General features: G+C 42.3%; 1 protein-coding gene across 1 annotated transcript in view; it reads right to left on the reverse strand.

Moving 5' to 3' along the window:
• The window catches only part of WWC2 (WW and C2 domain containing 2), a 162,973-nt gene that overhangs the window by 39,311 nt on the left and 102,498 nt on the right, over positions 1-21,164 (reverse strand). Inside the window, exons 9-13 of the mRNA XM_018576217.1 lie at positions 18,512-18,754; positions 14,596-14,685; positions 11,906-12,495; positions 1,928-2,051; positions 430-501 (exon numbers count right to left, since the gene is read on the reverse strand). Of these exons, the coding sequence (XP_018431719.1) occupies positions 430-501; positions 1,928-2,051; positions 11,906-12,495; positions 14,596-14,685; positions 18,512-18,754 (1,119 nt within the window). The remainder of the gene's footprint in view (positions 1-429; positions 502-1,927; positions 2,052-11,905; positions 12,496-14,595; positions 14,686-18,511; positions 18,755-21,164) is intronic.

Genomic DNA, 21,164 nt, shown 5'->3' on the forward strand with positions numbered 1-21,164 from the left:
GGGGGGGGGAAGTGAGCAGCCCCCTCACACCATACCAGGACTGGAAAAGCACTGTGTCCCTGTGCTGATTGGGACAAGGGCCTCTTCCCCACAAGCCCTGGGGCGTTGGTTGTGGGGGTCTGAGGGCAGGGGGGCTTATTTTACAAAATCAGCACAGAAAGAACATTGGGTCTCATATTTGAAAGTATCTGGGAAAATAATTGTTTCAATCAGTATTGTCCACAGCAACTCATGAAGTTTTTCTCTTCTGCTAAAAAAAAAAGAAACAAATTGGAGGATCTGTTTGTGGCAAGTCTTCCTTCAGACACGGTCATAACATTGTGAACTTCTTGGTGGGACTGTTCAGATCACATTTTTCTTTAACACTGCAGTTAGCATAACCAGAGTAACAGGTTTCTTATTGTTTAGATAAAAAGCTGTGCTACTTACCTCAGAATCAACTGAACTTGAGCTGCCCCAAGCATTGGGCATTCTTCATTAAATGCCACATCTTCACAAGGCCTGGGAGACCAAGGAATAATATTAGAACATGGAGGAAACTGATAGTATGCTGACATTACCAATACCGTAGTGTACTTTAAAAAACCATAAACTTTTTGTGCTAAATTTTTCCTGTGAAAATCGTCCCATATCATTGGCTACCTTGGCCGTAGATAAATTCTGTTTCCAACAGGATGACCTTTGCTGTACACAAGCTGTTCCTGGCCACCATTTTAGATGGGAGACCTGATCTACACTGAGCTGAATGTGGGATCTCTCAGGTTCGCAAGAGAACAGCAGGATACAGTATGCAAGCCAGGAAGCAAGTCAGCAGAACAGGAAGCTGCAAGCTATATCTTCATAGGCGTTTGAGAAGGTACAAATGTACATTTGTTTTGTGAAAGTACAGGTAGGTCTCAATTTACGCCAGAATTAGGTTCCTGAAGGAATGGTGGCAAATAGAAACCGATGTAAATTGAAACCCCGTATATAATGTAGTAAAAAGTATATATGAGGGAGTTAGGTTCCAGGCCGCTCTCAAAAATGACACAAGTGACATAATACATTATATTTAAATCGTTGAAAAGAATGTTATGAATGCTAAATAACCACACAACCCAGTATGTATCTTCAAATTACGTTTAATGGTAAAAAAAAACTGATTGAATCTAATTCTGCACAGTATACTGCAAATCAGTTTTATTCCTATTTTGTCAAAGGAAACCTGTTAGGATTGAGATTTCTAAAATAAGCAGACTCTGAGGCTATCATTTTGATCCTGCCTTCACTGCCTGGAATGACACAAACCCAAAACAAGCATGCAGGCAGTGAATGAGGAAAGGTCTGAAGTTCCAAAATGCATTCTTGTTCCACATCACTGACCTGCTTGGTAATGAAGTTAGGATTGGATGACAGCCCTAAAGCCCGCACCTTTAAAACAAGTCAGCAATAGCAGCTCTGTTGCCTTTGCACTCAAAGGGGGTGATTTACTAACCTAAACACACGCACGCACTAGGTGAGTGTGATTTTTACACAGCAAAACTTATTTATCAACCAAAAAGTCTAAAAAAGCACATTTCCACTAATGCCATACATGGAAAAATCATGCACATGATGCATATATAATGCTGCTTCACAGTTTAGACAAAAATGGTTAGCTCATGCATTTACATTCCTGCATTCATCAACGCAAGCAACACAACATAGAGCTAATTTACACAACATCACCTTGCAAATTCATGCTTGGCTTTGCACAACACACCTGCTGGGTGTGTACACACTATAAAGGTGTTTAGATTCCACCCATAGATCATGCTGGGAGGGAACACACTACAGAGGTGTATACATGTTCGTGGTGTGTTTATAAGGTTAGTAAATCAACCCCAAAGACTCAGTTCAATAAGAAAAAAAAACACCCTTTGCTCCCTCTAATATCTTTGATACTTACAGTTTTGCACATGCCTCATATACACCGCTGTCTCCAGCCACAGACTCATCAGACACTGCCGCAGAAACACAAGCTGCCTTCTCTTCCTGCATGTCGCCCGCTGACTTTCTTGGAAAACTTACATCTAAAAAAAAAAAAATCACATAAAAGAAAACACATAATTAACATAAACAAATAAACATAACTGTGCCGCCCCAACAGGGGCATAGAATATGAAATGCATAGCCTCAGTTAATATTAGCATTGTTATATAGGTTAGAATTTATATAGTGTGATTTGCCTAACTATTTTCTCATAGCTAAATTCATGTGTTATCCTATGCTGCCATCTAGTGGCCTTTTGTTGTAACAAACATGTTTTCTGTAATTATTCCTCATGTGACGATGTATTTTCCCCTAGTGTAGCCCCTTCCTGCTTCCTGTGTGCAGTACTTCCTGTGTCAGGCCACAGTTGAAAGCCACATGTAACAAGGACACACAGGTAATCTGCACAGTACGGAGGAAAGGCATAATTTTCTGACCGCACAATACTATAACCGTTCAACTGCTGTTCCTATCATCTGCTGTAACCTGATGTAAAGAATAAACACCTTTTTTGAATGAATCGGTATTGACGAGTTCAGCTATCTGACGAGGATTGTCCGCAGTGAGTATATCTGCTTATACAGGACAGGCATAGAGGTCTCAGCAAGGGATATATCTCGCTATCACAACGATCGGAGTCAGAATAATAACCTTTATTCATAAAACCAGAAGCAAATGGGGGAAATAACTTGGAACAATCATAGAGAAGAAGGGGTTTTTGTTAACATGTTTTATTCTAAACCATTAGAATTCTGTACAAGCGACTTAGACTTTATTTCATTGGAATGATGTATGGAGCACAGAAGACATTACATAAAAATGTATCTTTACACAGAGACACTTGCTAAAGAATTCCATAAAAGGTGGCAATGGTAAAATGGTGGCTTGTGGAAGTTCACTATTGTATGTTAAGCAATTATGCAACAGTGACCTCTACAAACTGAAGTCTGAAAATTCACTGTAAGAACAAGGGACCACAACCGCTGCAACCCTGGTAGTTCTTGTGAAAATGCCAAGTATCGGCACTGGTATCTGAACATCCCTAATTATTAGGTTACGTGATAATTGTCTAATCATATCATTCTAGAGAAATTTATTTTTATGCTTTGAATATAGAATGGCAGCTTCTCGGGGTTCAACTTATGCAGCCAAGATCGCAAGTTCTCTGACTGCCAATTATTTTGCAGAAAGACTACAGTTTTCAAAACATCAGTGAGATAAAAGGACTTAACTGGTTTCCCCCATGTATAGTCAGAATTGCAGTGCTTTTAATACTTTCATATACATTGATACGACTGTTTGATCTCTTTCACACGTATGGCTAACAACATGCAAAAAACTACAGTTCCACTCGAAGATGCCCACAAACATAACATGATCGTTGCCCAGTTGTAAACATTTTGTACACATTGAGCTACGACCTCCAGTCTATGCTGCAAACAGATACAGGCCAACAGATCTTGGGGAAGAAAGCAATCAGACAGTTTGAAAATCCTTGCTCGGTTTCTCTTGGCTCCCACAATAGTAAGAAACCCCATTGAGTGCCTGTATCATGTTTGCACCATACTCCTCTGCCCTGTCCAGAAGGACAGATAATAATAATAAGCTCCTGAGAGTTTGTGTTTATGAACACAGTATCTGATTATTTTGCCCCAAGAAAGGTCCAATCGTACCTGTGCCTTCTATTAGTAACTATATAGCCACAGAAACCAGCTATGGATTTAAAAAGCCTGTCAGTCTTTATAAAGATCAGTATTTATAAAGTACTTAAATGCTTTGCTTAAAAACATCTTTTCATTTCATAATTTTAAGGAAAAAATATTAATTTACTAATTTCATAGATGATGTACATCTATTACCCACATTTTAAGCCTACTTATTAGTTTAAGCAAAGAAAATAAAGAAATATGATTTTATTTAAAAAGGCAAATGTTCAAAAGAAACCTCCCCATTGGTTACATCTCCATTTGTCAAAAACCCCCTGTATTATCCCGATAACCGTATTCCACCATGCGTTCCACCTTTCACCTTTTCATCTGTAACCCATATTCGTAGGCGAGTCCCCTGCAGTGTGCCAAAAGTCTTCATTTAAAGGCACATTGAGAAGTTCCATAAGGGGCTTTCATCCACGACTGAGAAAAGTGTGTTGGAATGCACTGTGCTCCCTTCTGAGCACAACCCTTACATCTTGTTAAGATGTTTAAAGTTCTCTGCATTTGATTGTCGAATGTCTTTCTTTAAGGTGTAACAGGAGAATGCTGATTTCTCTCCCTTTTAATGATAAAGAAGCTTTTTATATAGTCTCATGTGAAGGGGTGAAGGTGGTGACATGATTTATTGATTACCCGCAGGAATATACGCAGCCGTCCTGAAACTCTGGCAATGACAGACAGTGACTGGAAGGACTTCACAGTCATTGTGACTTGCATCATGCCAGCAGAAACTTGTGTCGAGTCTCGCTTAATGGCAGGGAAGGAGGATTCGGATTCACCTTGTAAAGGCGCGGGACATAAACACACACACAGGCATGCTGAAAATAGTCACGATGAAAGGCGTTTTTCCCCATTTCCTGCAAGCAAAACAGGTGCTAGTGACAGATTAGCACTTTGGATGGGACACAACCTATTGCAGATAGGTACGATATAGCTGCTGATTGTTCCTGAATTCCAGAAGGTGTTAAGGATGGTTTATGTATCCCTGTATCCCCCAGTGTTCACAACCAATGAACTGACCAATTAATTAGTAGTTTTCCACTAGTTCATTAGAACTATCATCCTGGGTTTAAAGTGCAAGTAAACCCTAACAATGAACTTATTTATTTATTATTTATTACAGGTATTTATATAGCGCCCACATTTTACACAGCACTTTACATATTGTACATGCACATCAGTCCTTTTTCATCCATTAGTAATGAAGTAGGCAGGGCTGACAACACGTGCTTAGGAATTCAGAGCTGTGTTGTCATGGCAAAGTAGAAGGAAGAAGCACACTATATGTAGTTATTTTTTGTACTTGCAGTTTGCATACAATACACTGTCCAGGGGGTGGAGAGAGATATACACGCATTGCTTGCACAGCACAAAGGCACGTTACAGTCAAAATGTATGAAAATTGGTGTCAAGTATAGATTGTAAGGGGTATGGCCTACTTTACAATCTGCTTAGTTGTACTGCTAAATATTCCAAAGTACTATTCCATGCAACCCGATTTGAAGCCTGTAAATTGATTGTGGGAATTGATCTCAGAGTAGATCTGAAACTTATCAAGTTAATTTATTAACTTTATTTGCACAGCCAGATATTCTGAATAGAAAGGTGACAGTAGTTGTAGCAGACTTGTTTTATGGGGCCCCGAGTGGTAACATTCATTAAATAAAAAAAGATTTGTTTGAAAGGTCATTTGGGGTAAATATAGAGATACATTTCCAGTGTTTTAAATGGGTTTTATGGAATATGGTACTTGTTATCAGTATGAAGATTTGATATATAGTACTTATGGGCTTTTGTAATAAAACACATCTCTGTACAGTTCGATCCATTGTAAAAATCATCCTATAGCAGATATGGCCAGGTTTAGCCTTATGCTTATTCAGGGCCAGAAAGTTTTATTGCAATCCATGAAAGATCTGTGCTGCAGATGTTCCAAGGATACGTAGAGCGGTTGTTTAGCTTCAGCATTTGGAGCTAGCTACAGAATTCACTAGCTTCAGTAGATACTCACATCCAATGCAGCCCAGAGACGTGTTACAGGCCTTGGAGGACAATAATCAGCAGTGCATTGTTTACAATATTCTGTATGGTCTCAAAAAACATCTTCTCTGCCAAGTCTTCTACAATGATGGTGTGCTGGCACCAAACTCCACAATACTGTGTGCTGGAACTTTACAGTACGATTGTAAAGGAAGAAAGAGGGATCTAAAAATCTCAAGACATAACAATATGTGACTTTTTGTGATAATTATTTTACATGTTTAATGTTATTTATTGTCTTAATGTAATTTGTCTTGTGAGTGCTCCTTTAACTACTTTGGAGATATAAATATTCAGTTTTTGTTTTTCTTACATCTTCTCACAATATTCATATACAAAGTAGGTAAAGAGGCACTCACGGGTCTTGCAGTAGAGGTAAGCCAAAGCATCAGCATTTTATTGTCAATGTTTCAGCAGAGCTAATTTACAATCTAATGCTTATACTTTGATTTATCTCTACTGCAAGACTCACGAGTACATCTATACCTACTTTGGATTTGTCTGGATATTTTTGTGGATGGGCACACGGGCACTTACCTTACAAAATATATATTAGGGATGCACCGATACCAGTATTTCGGTATCGAATACCGATATATTTTGTTTTCGGTACTCGCCGATACCGAATACCCAGTACCGGAAGTCCCATTCAGGAAGCCAGGCGGCGTGTAATGACTCGCCACCCGGCTCCCGATTAGCAGGGAAGCCGTCCCCATGCTTCTCGTCACTAGGTGAGGAGAAGCATGGAGCTGGCTTTCTGGCCAATCAGGAAGCCGGGCGCTGTGTAATGACGCGGCGCTCGGCTTCCCAATTGTCCAGGAAGCTGGCTTCATGCTCCCTCGTCATGAGGTGACGAGGGAGCATGAACCCGGCTTCCCGACCAAATCAGAAAGCCGGGCAGCGTGTAATTATCGGGCTAGCGCGGAAGTATCGGACTAGGCATCTGAGCAAATGCTCGGTATTGGCACCGATACCAATATATCATTAGTGCATCCCTAATAAAAATGTTATATTATACACACACACATATATATATTAAAAAAAAAATGTTTTCTCCACATACATATATAACACGCTGCAAAGGCATACATTAATCACTAATGTTTTTATACAGATAATGATCTATATCGTGTTGTGAATTTGACTGCAGAAGAGACATATACTGTACATTACCCCTTTCTTTAGGCAGCTAATACGGTAATGGCATACAGTAATAGACGTTAATAAACATATTGGCCACAAGATGGCAGAGTAGCACAGCAAACAACTCTGCATTGCCACATTCCTTTTTTTGTTTTCTGTAGACACAAATTACCCCAAATAAGCTGAAGTATTAAATTCACACTGTTTCCATTCAGTAGGGGGTCTATTCAATGAGAAATCATGCTACATTTTTTTGTCTCCGAGTGATACAGGTTTTGAAAACTGCTGCTTAGCAGGCAAGAAACACTAACAGCCATCAGTAGCCAGGTTCGCTTTTGTTTGTATTTGCATAACACCGCATATCCTCAGCTATTTCCACTTTAATTAGATCATTAGATGGGCACATTTAAATGACAGACCTATGTGATCTTAGAATTCACAGCCAAACAGCATCCGAGTTCAAACTGCAGGGCACTTTAGGGCACTGAAAAGGGGCCACTACAGCACCATGGGGGGAAAATTAGACGAGACAAAATGGACATTCCGCAAAACACAAAATCTGACGATTCAGTCTCAGTAGCATTTATAATGACATGATTTTAAAACACATCTAACAAAATTCTTCAAAGCAGATCTAGGGATGGGCAAAGGAAATATGCAGAAGTCTATTTTTAGCTCAACTTTTTGCTGAAAGACATATGCTAGTCGTACAGATCTCGGAGATAGAGGATGCCAAAAGGATGAGAAACAATACAACAGCAAGCATTTATTCCTCCACATTTCACAATCATGCATAACTTGTACAAACGTATATGTGTGGTTGAGACAATCCACTTCCTTCATCACAAACTGACCAGTATTTTTTTTAATTCTGGAATACAAAAGCATATGAACATTCCCTACTATACCACACAGGGCCGTTTTAATAATGAGGCAAGAGGGGAGGATAGAAGGGCCATCCAGATTGTATGCACTAACCACGTAGTATGCTATCCACATGGTTCCTCTTTCATATAATTATAGACACCTTGCTCATTAACAATGCTAAACAATTTCCTTACTATCTAATGATAATTCCTTTCCCAGGCTCTACAATTCAAGGAGCCCTCAAAGGGTATAAAGCTGCCCATACGGGTGATCCCACGATAATCGTAAGGTGTCTGGGCAGCGTGCGATCGCATTTACTGTAAAGTCGCACAACTTTTGTATTACGAGCATGCTAGAAAAGGTTGGTAGCGCTCGCAAGACGAAAGCCGCACGGGCCGAGGTGCGCAAGCGCACACTGCTCGCTCACCATTGCAATCATCTGCAAGCTCTCCCCTCAGCGGGGCGGACTTGCGATGATCGCAAGAACGATCTGCCTGTCCAAGATGGGCAGGTCGTACGAAATTGTAATCACCTTACAACCATCGCACAACGAAAGTCGTGCGATGGTTGTAAGGTGTATGGCCACCTTTAATCAGTGCAAACAGAAACATTTTCTGAGCTTTTCTGGGATACAAAGGGCTTGTGGCTTTATAAAAGTTGGGCACATTACGTAATCACTACCCCATACCTGAGGTTGCCTTCAAGTAAATGTATTAAAAGAATGACTTCTCGGTGCACAGTAGGCAAGCTCCAGTGCTTCACCGTGTCTTCTCCAGTCTGAGGGTTATAGCAGGGCTGCATTTACACAACATGCTGCCATAGGCACAAGTGAATGCTGATGTCCTTTTGTACATCCCATTTGTAAGATAATGGGGGTTATTCACAAAGGAGCCAAAGGATCCAGCCGTAGCTTCGGCTGATCCTTCAACTGCCGGAGCCCTTCGGTTCGGTCGAACTGAAGGGCTGCTGTACGGGCTATTCACTCTAGCCTGTACAGCAGCCGAGCGGCTCAGCTGAGCCGAACACATATGCTTCGGCTCGGCTGAGTCGTAGTGACAGGCGAAGCGTGAAGAAAGGTCGGCCGAAGCCGACCGATCTCCACACAAATGACAGATGGGCAGAGCTCTGTGCCTCCAGGGTCCAGCGGTGCCTCCAGGGTCCAGCTCAAGACTGCCACTCCCCCCGTCTTCGCTGAGCACTCTGCCAGTGCCAGGACGTCCTACAGCGTTGCGTGTATCCCGCCGGGCCTGCTCGGCTACTTCCTCCTCAGTTGCCTGCTGGGAATTGGAGTTCCCTGACAGGCCTCACCCCGACAGGCCAAACCCCTGTAGCGCTACATCTTCTATTCTTCACCGCTGCCGCAAAGACACTGCAGGCGGCAGCGGTGAAGACGGCAGCGGCGCCACGAGCTGCATGAGGAGCTGCAAGCGGCGGGCCTCCCCTTCTCTCTGGGCCCCCCCTCCGAACTGAAGGCAGCAGATGCACAGCTGAAAACAGCGTTCGGCTCGGTTATTCACTTGGCTGCCTTTGGCAGCTAAGTGAATAACCCCCTAGGCTAGTAAAAACTACTGCTGGTATGCCCTATTGGAGAAAGCATGATGCCTGCTTTATACACAGAGCTATTTATTACCTGTACAGGTCATCAAACAAGAGAAAAGTGAGCTGATATTTATGTTTCCTGAACTCCAGTGAACCTTCATGACCTCTACCCCCTTCTATAGTACTGTTGCTGAATTTCACCAAAAATGTCCTAAGATGTATGGTGAAGGGGACAATATAAGAAAAATGCTATAACAATCTGTACATTTTGCGGTCTGGCGCTGCTTCTCTAACCCTGCTTGCCTTAGACACTGATCCACAAGTGCCATTATAATAAATACAGCCCTGGATGAGAGGTCTCCCGTAGTCTGAAAGACACAGGGACTGGACTTCACTCATCCTCTCAGATTTTATGAATGCATTGGATGCCCACACCTTTATGGTTCTGTACAATTCTATCTGAACTCAAATTGTACAATTGGATTGTAACATGTGTGGCCATGGACATCATCACAACTGCTAAAATCTGACACTGAATATCCAAATCCAAAACTATTTCCAAGCCCTTTATCCTTGCCTGGATGTATTACCCACCCACTTTAAAGGAGACCTATGAGGCGAGTGCTTTTCATTCACCTCATAGTTCTAGCCGACCTGTGACAATGAGACTGTCACAGGTCGGCTCAGTAGATCGGGAGGTGAGCGAACACATACCGGCGTTCGCTCACTTCTCGATCCTGTCACGGCTCTCTGCCGTGACAGGGGAGGGGCTGGATTCCCCCCCTGGATTCCCCCCTCCCGGCTCCGATCTGCCAGCGCTGACTGGCGGAACGGATGGGGGAGGGGGCGGGTACAGCTGGCTCTGCCTCTAGGTAGGCAGAGCCAGCTGTCAGTCACGCAGCTGGGCGGATCCAGACATAATTGTCGGGATCCGCTTCAGCTGCGGCGTCTTAGTATACCGCAAGCAGCAGCTCGCAGTATACTGCGGCGTCTCAGTATACTGAGCTTAGGGTGACGGGAGGACGCTAGTTTGTGTCCTCCCATTACCCTGAGAACTACGGGGAAAAGCCCTGGCCCCATAGTTCTCCTTTAATTTTGGTCCACATATCACTTGTGTTTGAAGGGAATGTATAGCAGTTTTGTGCATATTTTCTTTATTTATTATAGTCAGTTTATTTATTATAAAAAAATGACATTTGTTTTCATTCTATATTTTTTATAAAGTAAATAAATATGAGATAATGCAAATTAATATCTTGCATTTTAAATTCTGCCAGTAGCCAGTTGGAGCCTTAGGCATCATTCGCATGAGACGTGTTGCCCCATGTAGCGTGACGGGCTGGTTTTTGATGTGCACGGAGCTGCAGGAAGAAGTGTGCGGGCAGTTCGTGTATCTCCTGTGTGCACCGGTCAAAACTCACACAACACACACCGCAGCAGAAAGTTTTGACCAGTGCACACAGCATACATGATGGATCCAGGTCCCTACACCATCTGTGTGCTGCTATCAAAACATGGAGCTGTGGGAAGCTCCTGCGTCTCTACCGAGTAGAATAAGCTGCCCATATGCTTCTTTACACAGCTTCAGGTGCATCAAAAAAACAGGCCTTCATGCTGCACGTCCAGTTTCTTCTAAACTTCTGGTAGAAACATCTTGTAGTTTACAGCGCTCAGTAGCTCAAGGTGCTAATCCAGTACTAAATCCAACAGTAGTGTTAAAGTTAGTCAATGCAACCCTAAAGATATCTAGAGAAAGTATTTGTTTTGAGTGTAAAAATAAAAAAATACCAACAAGGAGAAAGAGACCATCTTAAAATAGCCACAGCAGGAACTCAAGCACAGAGGTCTCACCAACAGAGTCTCTTAGAGACATATGAAACCATCAGAGAGGCCAAGTCGACTATCCCATTCATATCTATAGAGCTTGTAGTCACACTGGAGCATCCAGAAAAAAATGTAAAAGGAGCTTGTGCAGTGTAACCACGCTGCATCCGAAGTCTGATTTAGGGTATAATAGATGAAGGGAGGGGTGTACAGGGTTTTTCTTTTTAGTTTTGCATAGAGTAGGGAAGGGTTAGTGCCCATATGTTTTTTGCCAACTGTGTCAAATACAGAGGTAGAATCTCCCCAATAGGCAAAGACAACAATAAAAGCCAAAGAAGGGGGTTAAACTCTTTAATACTACTATCCAATCTAATTAAACCCCTTCATGACTGAGGCCTTTTTTTCATTTTTTGCACCCATGTTATATTCAACATTTTAGGCCTGAAAATGACTTAAAACCCCCAAACATTATATTTTTTCTGAATTCCAAGACCCTATAGAATAAAATGGTGGTAGTTGCAAATAGCTGCCCCTTCTTCTGGACACAGAAGCGATCTGGTGACAGGTAACTCGCCAGAATCGCTTCCGTTGTAAAGCCGACAGTCGGCTTTACAAGTTTAAAACAGAGCTTTTGCCGCCGGGAGTCTGTTTAAACAGCCCCGATGATGGCGACGTACACTGTACGTCGTCAGTCACGAAGGGGTTAAAATGTGGCTTTAGATACACTAAGTTGTGTTAAGAATTGCACATAGAATTAAGGAAGGACTCACCTCTACTTTCTTCATGTAATACAGTATTCTCCCGATGTCTTATACTCTTTTCCTCAGGTAGGGGTGGTGATAGCTCTGTAACAGAGTCCAACAAATGCTGATTTTCACAGATGCTCATTTCAGAGAATATCCCAGGTAGCTCACAGCTTTCAAAATCTGTACCAATGGAGTCCTGAGTAGGCAAGGAGAAGACTCCTTCCAATACTGGGGGAGAGCCTGGTGGGGACAGGGATGAAAGTGATGACAGGGAAGAGAGTGAGGTCACAGACTTGGGAGGTTTAGATTCTTGCGGGTCTTCTTGAGCAGTGGTTAGATTGCTATAGTCGGAGCTGCCGTGGCAGTGGACAACCTCGTTTTCGTGGATTGTAGTAATTGGCCCAGATGGAATGTAACTGCTCTTCTCCTGCAGCATGAAGTCCAGCTTATACTGATAGTCCAAGTCTGCAGCAAGGTCACCTTGGTTATAATAGAGGTCAGTAGAGCTCAGAGAATTCAGAGAGCCTCGGCTAGAGGTGTTTAAAGATCCTCGACTGGATGCTAAAGAGCCAAGGCTGCTGCCTGATGAAACCGACAATGTGCTGGCAGAGAGGCTGAAAGGGAAACACAAGAGAATATCACTCTAATTAAGCCAGAAATACAAATCTTACAAGCTAACAAAACTATAGCTAAATTACAGACAAAGTTAAAGGGAATGTGCCCCTTTATTGTAAAATTCAGGATTCCTACTCTCAGCCTCAAAAGCAAAAATGAAAAAGTAAATACATCCCAGTTATGACTAAAAAATGAAGACTGCCCTTGGTAATGACTATGTGTGATGCTGAGCCACTATGATTGAAAAACGGAAACCCAATTAAAGGGATGGGCCAAGGACAAAAAGGGTGGATAGGAAAGCGCTAAATGATGCTGGGCTTCCTCCAGCCAAGAAATGAGGTGGGCCCCATCCGACTTGCTGCATATAAGCATATACTAAGTAGTGGATGCCCATATGTACCTATTGACGCTATCAGACTAGACAACAATACACAACATTTTTTCCACCTATTAAAACCATGCAAAGACATAAACAGTTAAATTGTTTATAGCAAGAAAGCGAAGGATTATCACATTTTGTGTACAACAATGTGCATTATAGCTGTAATTCACATGTTTGCCCGCTTTGGCTGTAAGAAACACTTAGCAAGATAAAGCACGTCTTATTGACAAGGCTTTAGTGATTATCCAGTGTGTAATGAAGATGTTTGTCAAACCTAATTAGTTCTTCAAACATTATCAATTTGTTTATTTTGCTGTATACAAGAAGAGGCACAAAGTACCGATGAGTATTATTCAATTAATACAGGATATTAATTATAATAGATATGTCTGTTCAGAGCTACGGGGAGTAGAAACAAAGGGGAAAAAAATCAAAGACACCTAAATGACCAGTTAAATAAGGATAAATGCAAAGCCACTTGTAGTACAGCTCCTCTGATTATTTTATTCATTTATTATAAAAAGAATGGAAATAAGCACCCTGTGCTAAAATGGAATACATATCAAAGCTGGGCTTTGGGCTCAACTATAATGTTTATATTTTTTCATCTTGTATTATACTTTATATCCGTAAACTTTATGTTAACAGGTTCACTAAAGCAGCTTAAAGGTTATCTGAATAAAAAAAAATATACATACTGCAGCTTATCAGTTCTTGGGTTGCATTTATCTCCTTTTCATGGCTTTTTTCCTTGTTTAAAGCGATAATAAACGTTCATTTTTTAAATTTGTATTATTAAGAGGGCCAGACTTGATTGAAATGTCTTTTGTTTCTTTTTAAAACATTTTAGTTTCCAAATCCTGTAGTTGTCCCCAGACCCCTCCCTGTGCGCAGGTGTTTCCATCAGCAAGTCAGCTTCTGAGGAGACACCTGTGCATGCATGTTCCCGCAGCTAGCGGTGTGTGTCCATAGACACACACAGCTTGAGGCAAGCCACGCCCCCCACAGTCACACTTTGACTGACGGCAGAAGGAGCCTCCTCTGCCCTCAGTACCAGGACGTTTGGGTAAAGCCGACCTTCCTCCTGGTCGTGTGTGTTGTGGTGGGGGTGGGTGGGGAGGTTACAGAAAGGCACTGGGCGTTTCTTACCTTAATGCATTATCTAAAAAAATGCCCTGCCTTTAGTAATACTTTGATTATACCTGGTGATCCTGCCAGTAACACCTGTTTTAGGGTGACGCCAGTCACTCTCAGTACTGTATCTATGGAGGAGCAGAGTTGTCACCCTAGGCCGCTCCCTTGAGTGGACCACAACCCCCCCCCCCCCCCATATCTCCATAAATATGGGGTAGGTGTAGTCCAGAAGAAAGCTTAGAAGGCTAATAACACTATTTGAGATCTCAGTTTAGCGCACAGGAAGTGACCAGGAAACTGGATTTCTGGCAAAATCAACAGGTATTTTTCTCTGCGTGCAGAAAATGTTCTGCAAAAAGAACAATAATGCAGCATTGAAGGACTGGTAAACTGCAATATACTATATCTTTTTTTCACGGACTCGTAGTGTATATAATTTAATAATCCCATTGCTAAATAAATATATATCAATTCCTGTGGTAGATATGTGCATATTGCCCGCTGTAAACTAAAATATAAAATTCTCACATCTTTAGGGACACGCTGCTGATTTAAGTGCACACTCTCGAAGTTGCCAACTCACCTTTTCAGCTCTGAATGCAGGTACGTGGCAAGTTTTGTAGTCTCTTCCAGCTTTTTCACCAACTCTTTCTTTTTTTCTTGAACCTTTAACCTGAGTCAAGAGACACATTCAGTTACAAAATCTGACATCATTTGTTGGGTTTACAGGCAGTCCCTGAGTTACATACATCTGACTTACATACGATTCCTCCTTGCAAATGGAGGCTATTACTGTACAGCAGGGGTAGTTATAATGCTACCGCTCTCGTGCCGACGAGGAGTGCCCGCCTTTTTGGGTCTGGTTCGTAGTACTGTATGTACATTACAGGAAGTTGGCTCCTGTTAGACGTGCAGACAAGGGGTGCACACCTCTTCTTCCGGGTCACTCTGAGGTTTTTACTACTGTCTGTATCCTCATTAGAAAGATTTAATCTCACTTCCTGTCTTTGAGACAACAGAAAGCAAAAGGAAATCTACCCCTAGGAAGGGAAATTCACTCCTGTAAGAGTGGTCATGAGAAAAAGGTGTCTCCACTGAAGCGTTATCACCAATCCTTGTTTCCACGACAACCCAACATTTTCTAAATCCAATTGCCACAGGGACAGAAAGTGAGGTGAAATCTTCTCAACAGGGGAACACACAGCAGAACAAACTTTACAGGGGGTTAACCCTTCCCTATGCTATCCAAAACTTAACAAAATAATTTTTGGCTGAAGTTGCACTTAACAAATTTACCTGTTCCAACTTACATACAAATGAAGGAGCAAACTCTTAAGTTGAGAGTTGTTCTCAACTTAAGAACAAGAACCTACAGTCCCTATCTTGTTGGTAATAAGACCTAGTACTATTTTTGGGAATTGCTAAAATATAAGAGCTACCCCGAAAATAAGACCTAGTTGTGACCATTCCCAGGGCCGGTGGTGGCATAAGGGGGAACTTGAAGAGAGGTGGGAGAGAATCAGCGGTGCCAACGATGCCAGCGCTAGAGGAAGTGAAGCGGCAGCAGAGGGAGCAGAGCCACATAAGCCAATGTTTCCTCTATAGCGACGACTCCTGTCACAGGCGGAGTGATAACAAATGCACTCCGCCTGTGAGGAATCAATAGTGAAAGCGCACTTCGCTCATTCTGGCCAGCGATTGGTTACCAAATTGCTTTTGGAAAGGTAAGGCACCCCTGATTGCCCTGATCACCATATTCTTGCCATTTTGGATTATTTAATTTGGATTTGCATTAATTTTGGATTGTTGTACATATAAAAAAAAAAATAAGACCTAACCCAAAAATAAGACCTAGTGTGTTTTTTTGAGCCAAAAAAAATATAAGACAGTATATTATTTTCGGGGAAACACAGTATCATGTTGCCTGGCTTTTGAACACTTTAACCATCTAAAGACAGTAATTGTTTTTACCGTTCAGATGATTTAGCCATTACCAATTGTTTTATTCAGTACGTTTTGTACTTGATTTCTCTAAAAGAGCAGGATTACGAACTGGCTTTTCTGACATTAGTACAATTATGGAAATATGGGTTTGTTTTTTAGGCATATTTAGGACAAAACCAGCAAAACATGGGAAAAATGATATTTTGCATTTCATCAATGTTAGGCACACAAAATAAAATGAACTGATATTTATTCTGGAATGTATGATGTTAGGGAAATACTAAACATATTGTATCTAGAATGTATAGTTTACCATTCCTCCCCGCCTTATGAAAACAAGTTTTCTATAATACTGAGAATTACAAAGAGTAAAAAAAAAAAGAAAAAAAAGGAAATTCCAGCCAAAAAGTACTGTAAATATTGCTGACCAAAAAATTTTGCTGGCCATAAAGCATCTTTATAGTAGAGCTGAAAGGAAATGTACAAATGCTAGTCAGCTGCACAGACTACAACATACATTAGCACAGATTGATGGGCAGCCAACACTGTGACATATATGAATCTTATAAGAGACCACATTGAGGTAACTAAAGCAAGCCAGTCAGAAATTAAAACTAAACTAAAAGTTTGGTCTAGGAGCTGGCTTCTTAACGTGACTACTGTTAGCCAAAAAAGCCAGTTGTGTGCACCATTCTGGTCCTAGCTTTACCCGGCTTTCCCGAGTTTGAAATATGCTACACTCGCCTGCCATCACCTTGTTCAATGAAAATGCTCCAGTAGCTAGTAGGGGCATTTTTGCCAGACAATGGGATGATGCATGGGTGTGCTTAGTCAGGAGAGTCAAAACCGTTTTTACTAAAGTAAAACTAGTTTCAAAGAGGCGAGTTTTCTTGCCAATAATGGTAACAACTAGCACTTTATGGGGGCACGTTTCCTATGTCATCAGGCTCATTTAAAGTAGTATTAAACTCTCAAACTTTTTTCATTAAAGGAGAATTATGAGGCGAGTGAAAATAACTCAGCCTCATAGTTCTAGCCGACCTGTGACAATTAAACTGGTCGGCTCAATAGATATGGAAGTGAGCAAACACACATTACTTGCTCACTTGTCGATCCTGTCCCTGCAGAGAGCCGTGACTGTCACTCACGGCTCCCTGCAGCGATTCCCCCCTCCCCGCTCCGATCCTTCAGCGCTGACTGGCGGAACGGATAGGGAGGGGGCGGGTACTCAGGCAGAGCCAGCTGTCACTTACGCAGCTGGGTGGAACCAGACAGTAATGTCGGGATCCGTCCCGGCAGTGGTGTCTCAATATACCGCGAGCTTTAGCTCGCGGTATACTGAGCTTTGGGTGACGGGAGGACGCTAGTTTGTGTCCTCCCTTAGGAGAACTATGGGGAAAAGCCCTGACCCCATAGTTCTCCTTTAACCTCTTGCCGTCCGCCCGTAGTAAAAAAACTGACGGACGGCACTGCAGCATCTGCCAATGCAAACACCCGGTCCATAGCCCGCCGATCGCCTATATGTGCTCGTTCGCTGCAATCAACTGGTTAATGAATCCAGATCTAACAAATATAAATTGCCCAGCAAAGTATTTAAGTTTTCTCCCAAACACTTAAAGGTATCATGTTTTCAAGCAGCTGCCTCTAACTCTTCTGCTTCCCTAAACTTCCTGTCCAATACAAGATGTCAAGGGACAGCATAGTCTTTAGCAGCTGTTCATCCACTAGCTTGGAGAGGGGAGGATTGGGAAAATAGGAAGCAGTGGAGTGGCTTGCCCTGCTAGGTCTGTGTGCTTTTAGAGCTTACACACATAGCTTACTAGCACACACAAGGGTGTCTCTGCAGAACCCTGCAAGGGAAATATCAGGGCCAGTGCTCAAGGAACTAGCTGGTTCTGCAGAAAGCTAAAACTTTGAAACATCAAGAAGCAGCATCCACTGTAAGTCATTTAATCAGCATCTTAAAAACTCTGACTTTAATATCACTTTAAAAGAAAACTAAAAGCCAAATTTTTTTTGGCTTTAGTTCTCTTCTAAGTCAAAGAAGTACATTTACGAACATGTAATACATGTACTCCTGTGACCCAAAGTCAGCATCTAGCCGGGTACTGCTCACTATTTGCTGACAGCGCAGCACCACACTGCAGCTGGGAAATATTCCTGACAATATTGTTGGGATTTAATCACACTGCTTGATTGACAGCTGACTTTGCCTCTGTAAAGCCCGAGCCAGCTGTGCTCGCCCCCTCCCCTGTCTGTCTCTCCAATGAATGCTGAAGGAACAGAGAGGGGAGGGGGGAATCCCTGCAGGGAGTGGTGACTGACAGTTACTCTTCTCTGCATGGAGAAGACAATGAGCTGAGTGATCATCGGTTTGTGATCGCTCAGTTCTCAATCTATAGAGCCGGAATGTGACACCTGCAGTGTCCCAAGCCGGTTTTAAGTATTAGGAAGAGTACATATTACTGTACCCATATTTCTGCTTTAAGCCAGACACTTACAACAGGCCACTGAAGCTATACAGGAGCAGACGATAGTCAAAGAGAATGACAAACCTCTCGGCAAGTGCTTGGCTGGGAGTGCTTTTGACAGATAAGAGGTCCTCTTCCAGCCTCCTCCTCTCAGCTTCCAGCCGTTCAATCTCATCCTGAGTGCGTTTCCGTGTAGTTACAAACTGTAGCTCCTTCAGTAGTTCCTCCTTTTCATTAATCAGCAGAAGCTTCTCTTTCTCCACATCCAGGGCCCCAGGCCAAGCCTCACTGTCCAGCTTTGCTAGTTCTATCTTCAAGTTGGCCATACTGGAAAGAAAGCAAAAGATCCAATTTTGTCATATAAGAAAACCATGCATGTCTACCCCAATCACAGCTTGATCATTGTTTGGGTGACACTCCATTAAACTGTCTGAGCTAGAAATGTTTTGCCTGCAGCTCATGTGGTATATGATTAGTAAGACATACCGCTGGGAGCAAACTGCCAGCTATTTCACGATATATCAAAAAAAAAATTGCCATTAAGCAAAGAGAAATCAATTCTGTCGTTATTTAAAATCACTGCACTAAGAATGGTAGGGAAGAAAGCAAAGGCCACCTTTTACTGTTAGCAATGCAGACACGCTTAATAAACAAAAGGTAAAGACGACAATTACACAAAGTACCATCTAAGAAAGCCTGCACAATGGATGGAAAGTTTCTGAACTATTGTGGCAATAAGTGCAGAGCACCTAAGCCAGCAAAATGACAGACAGGCACCAATTACCTGGCTCACCAACATTGTTACTTGACTGGAATCAATCAGGAAGAAGGGAACAATTCCAGCAGTTGTCACAAGAAATTATTTACACTTTTGATGTAAAACTTAAAAATACCCTTTCAAATGCTCAATCAGAAATATTCCAAAGTAGTGTAATTTTTATTAATGACATCACTACATTGCAGGCTACTGATCAGATATGGGCGACACAAATTGATTGCAGCGATTATAAACCTGTTAACGCAGTAAACACCATACGCCTTGCAGATGGCTAGTGTATTACTAGATACTTATAACATCTGCTCTCCCACCTAAGTTCTGCTGTTATTTTTACTGATAAGTGGAAGCCTATGCACACATAAAGCTATGAAGGCTATTTTTCCACAATTGTAAACCTGACATTCATCTGAAGGGTTTTTATGTTTGTTATAACTTTCAATTCATGTGACAAACCCTTCCATGTCATTCTAAGTTTATATATGGAAAGACAACTAATTGGAAACTAAACTTAAAGTAGAAGTAAAACTAGAGGAGAAAAAAGGAGCCTTTAGCCTCAGTCTAGGGCTTGGTCCTCTTCCGGGTTCTGATTCTTCATCCGCTTGATTGCCTGGGTCACTATGACATCATTCTTCCACATGAGAATGAAAGTTACTTCAACTCAGCATGCTGGGTCTCTGTCTGCAGAGCTGTATGGCTTAGCATACAGGGGGAAAAAAATTCCTTTTGGTAAAGAACAGCTTTTATTGGCAGAAGAGACTTAAGCCGGGTATACACGCTTTGAATGCCGTCCAGTTCTGGATGAACCGTCCGAAATTCGATGCGTGGGTGCCACTGTTGGAACCTTTCTGACCAGCGTCCCTTGATCAGCTGATCAAAGGAGCATGTCGGAAACCTGTCGGACGAACAGAGCTAGCAGCCGATGAGCTGCCAGCTCTGTACGGGTATCCTGACAAGGCCGGTGGCTTCTGTCAGAATACAAAGGAAACCAGCAGGCGATTCCTCGATCAACGCTCCTAAGCGTTGGAGGAATCTGTCCTATTTTCTTAGATCAGCTGGCAATTCTGTTTTAACGATTTATCAAAGCAGAAATGTATTCCCAAAACAGGAGCGTGGAGGGTGCTTAAGCATAGGGAGGTTGTTCCAACCCCTTATATCCATGGCTGCGAAAGAAGTCGCTGCCATGCAGCCACAAAAGTTGACCCAGATGAAATTCCTGGCGTCTGAACCTTGCTCTCCTGTACTTGCTGTTGGTCATCAAGTACCTGATGATTTGTCTCTATCCATTAGCAGATTGATGGCAGTTAATTTTTATTTGTTTTACTTTGTTTATCTAAAACTTTTTATGAACATTTAGGCCTCATTCAAACTGAGCGTACACGCCCATAAACAGCCGACCCCGGGAGGGACAGGTGCTGCATGTGATTGCGCACAGCAGCTTGTTCTTCCCTATGGGAGGACACGGCTGTACGGTGCCATACGGACACCTGAACTGCACGTCCGTGCTGGTACGGGTGTCTGCACTTGGACGCAGACAGGATCTATGTTGTCTGCGTCCAAGTAGGGACACCCGTACCCGCATGTATGACATCGTACAGCCGCAGCCTCCCATAGGGAAGAACAGGCTGCTGCGTGCAATCACGTGCAGCACCCGTCCCTCCCTGGATCGGCTGTTTACGGGTGTGCACGCTGCACAAACGTGTACGCTCAGTGTGAATGAGGCCTTATTGAAGGCTTCCCACTCAAAACTATTTTGATACTTTTGTAACTATGTTTTCAGTGGTCACATCTATGTTTAAAAATCATGTGTGTCTCTGATATAAGTAGCGATTTGGTTACTATACTCACTGGCCCACCCTGTATCCTATATACCCTTAGAAAATAAGTATGTTTTCTGAGCTCAGAACTATTTCTCTCGGCAGTCTCCATTCATGAAACTGGACTAATCTCTGCCTGAGATCT

The sequence above is a fragment of the Nanorana parkeri genome, unplaced genomic scaffold, assembly GCF_000935625.1.
Source record: "Nanorana parkeri isolate BGI_ZX_2015 unplaced genomic scaffold, ASM93562v1 scaffold60, whole genome shotgun sequence".
NCBI lineage: Eukaryota > Metazoa > Chordata > Amphibia > Anura > Dicroglossidae > Nanorana > Nanorana parkeri.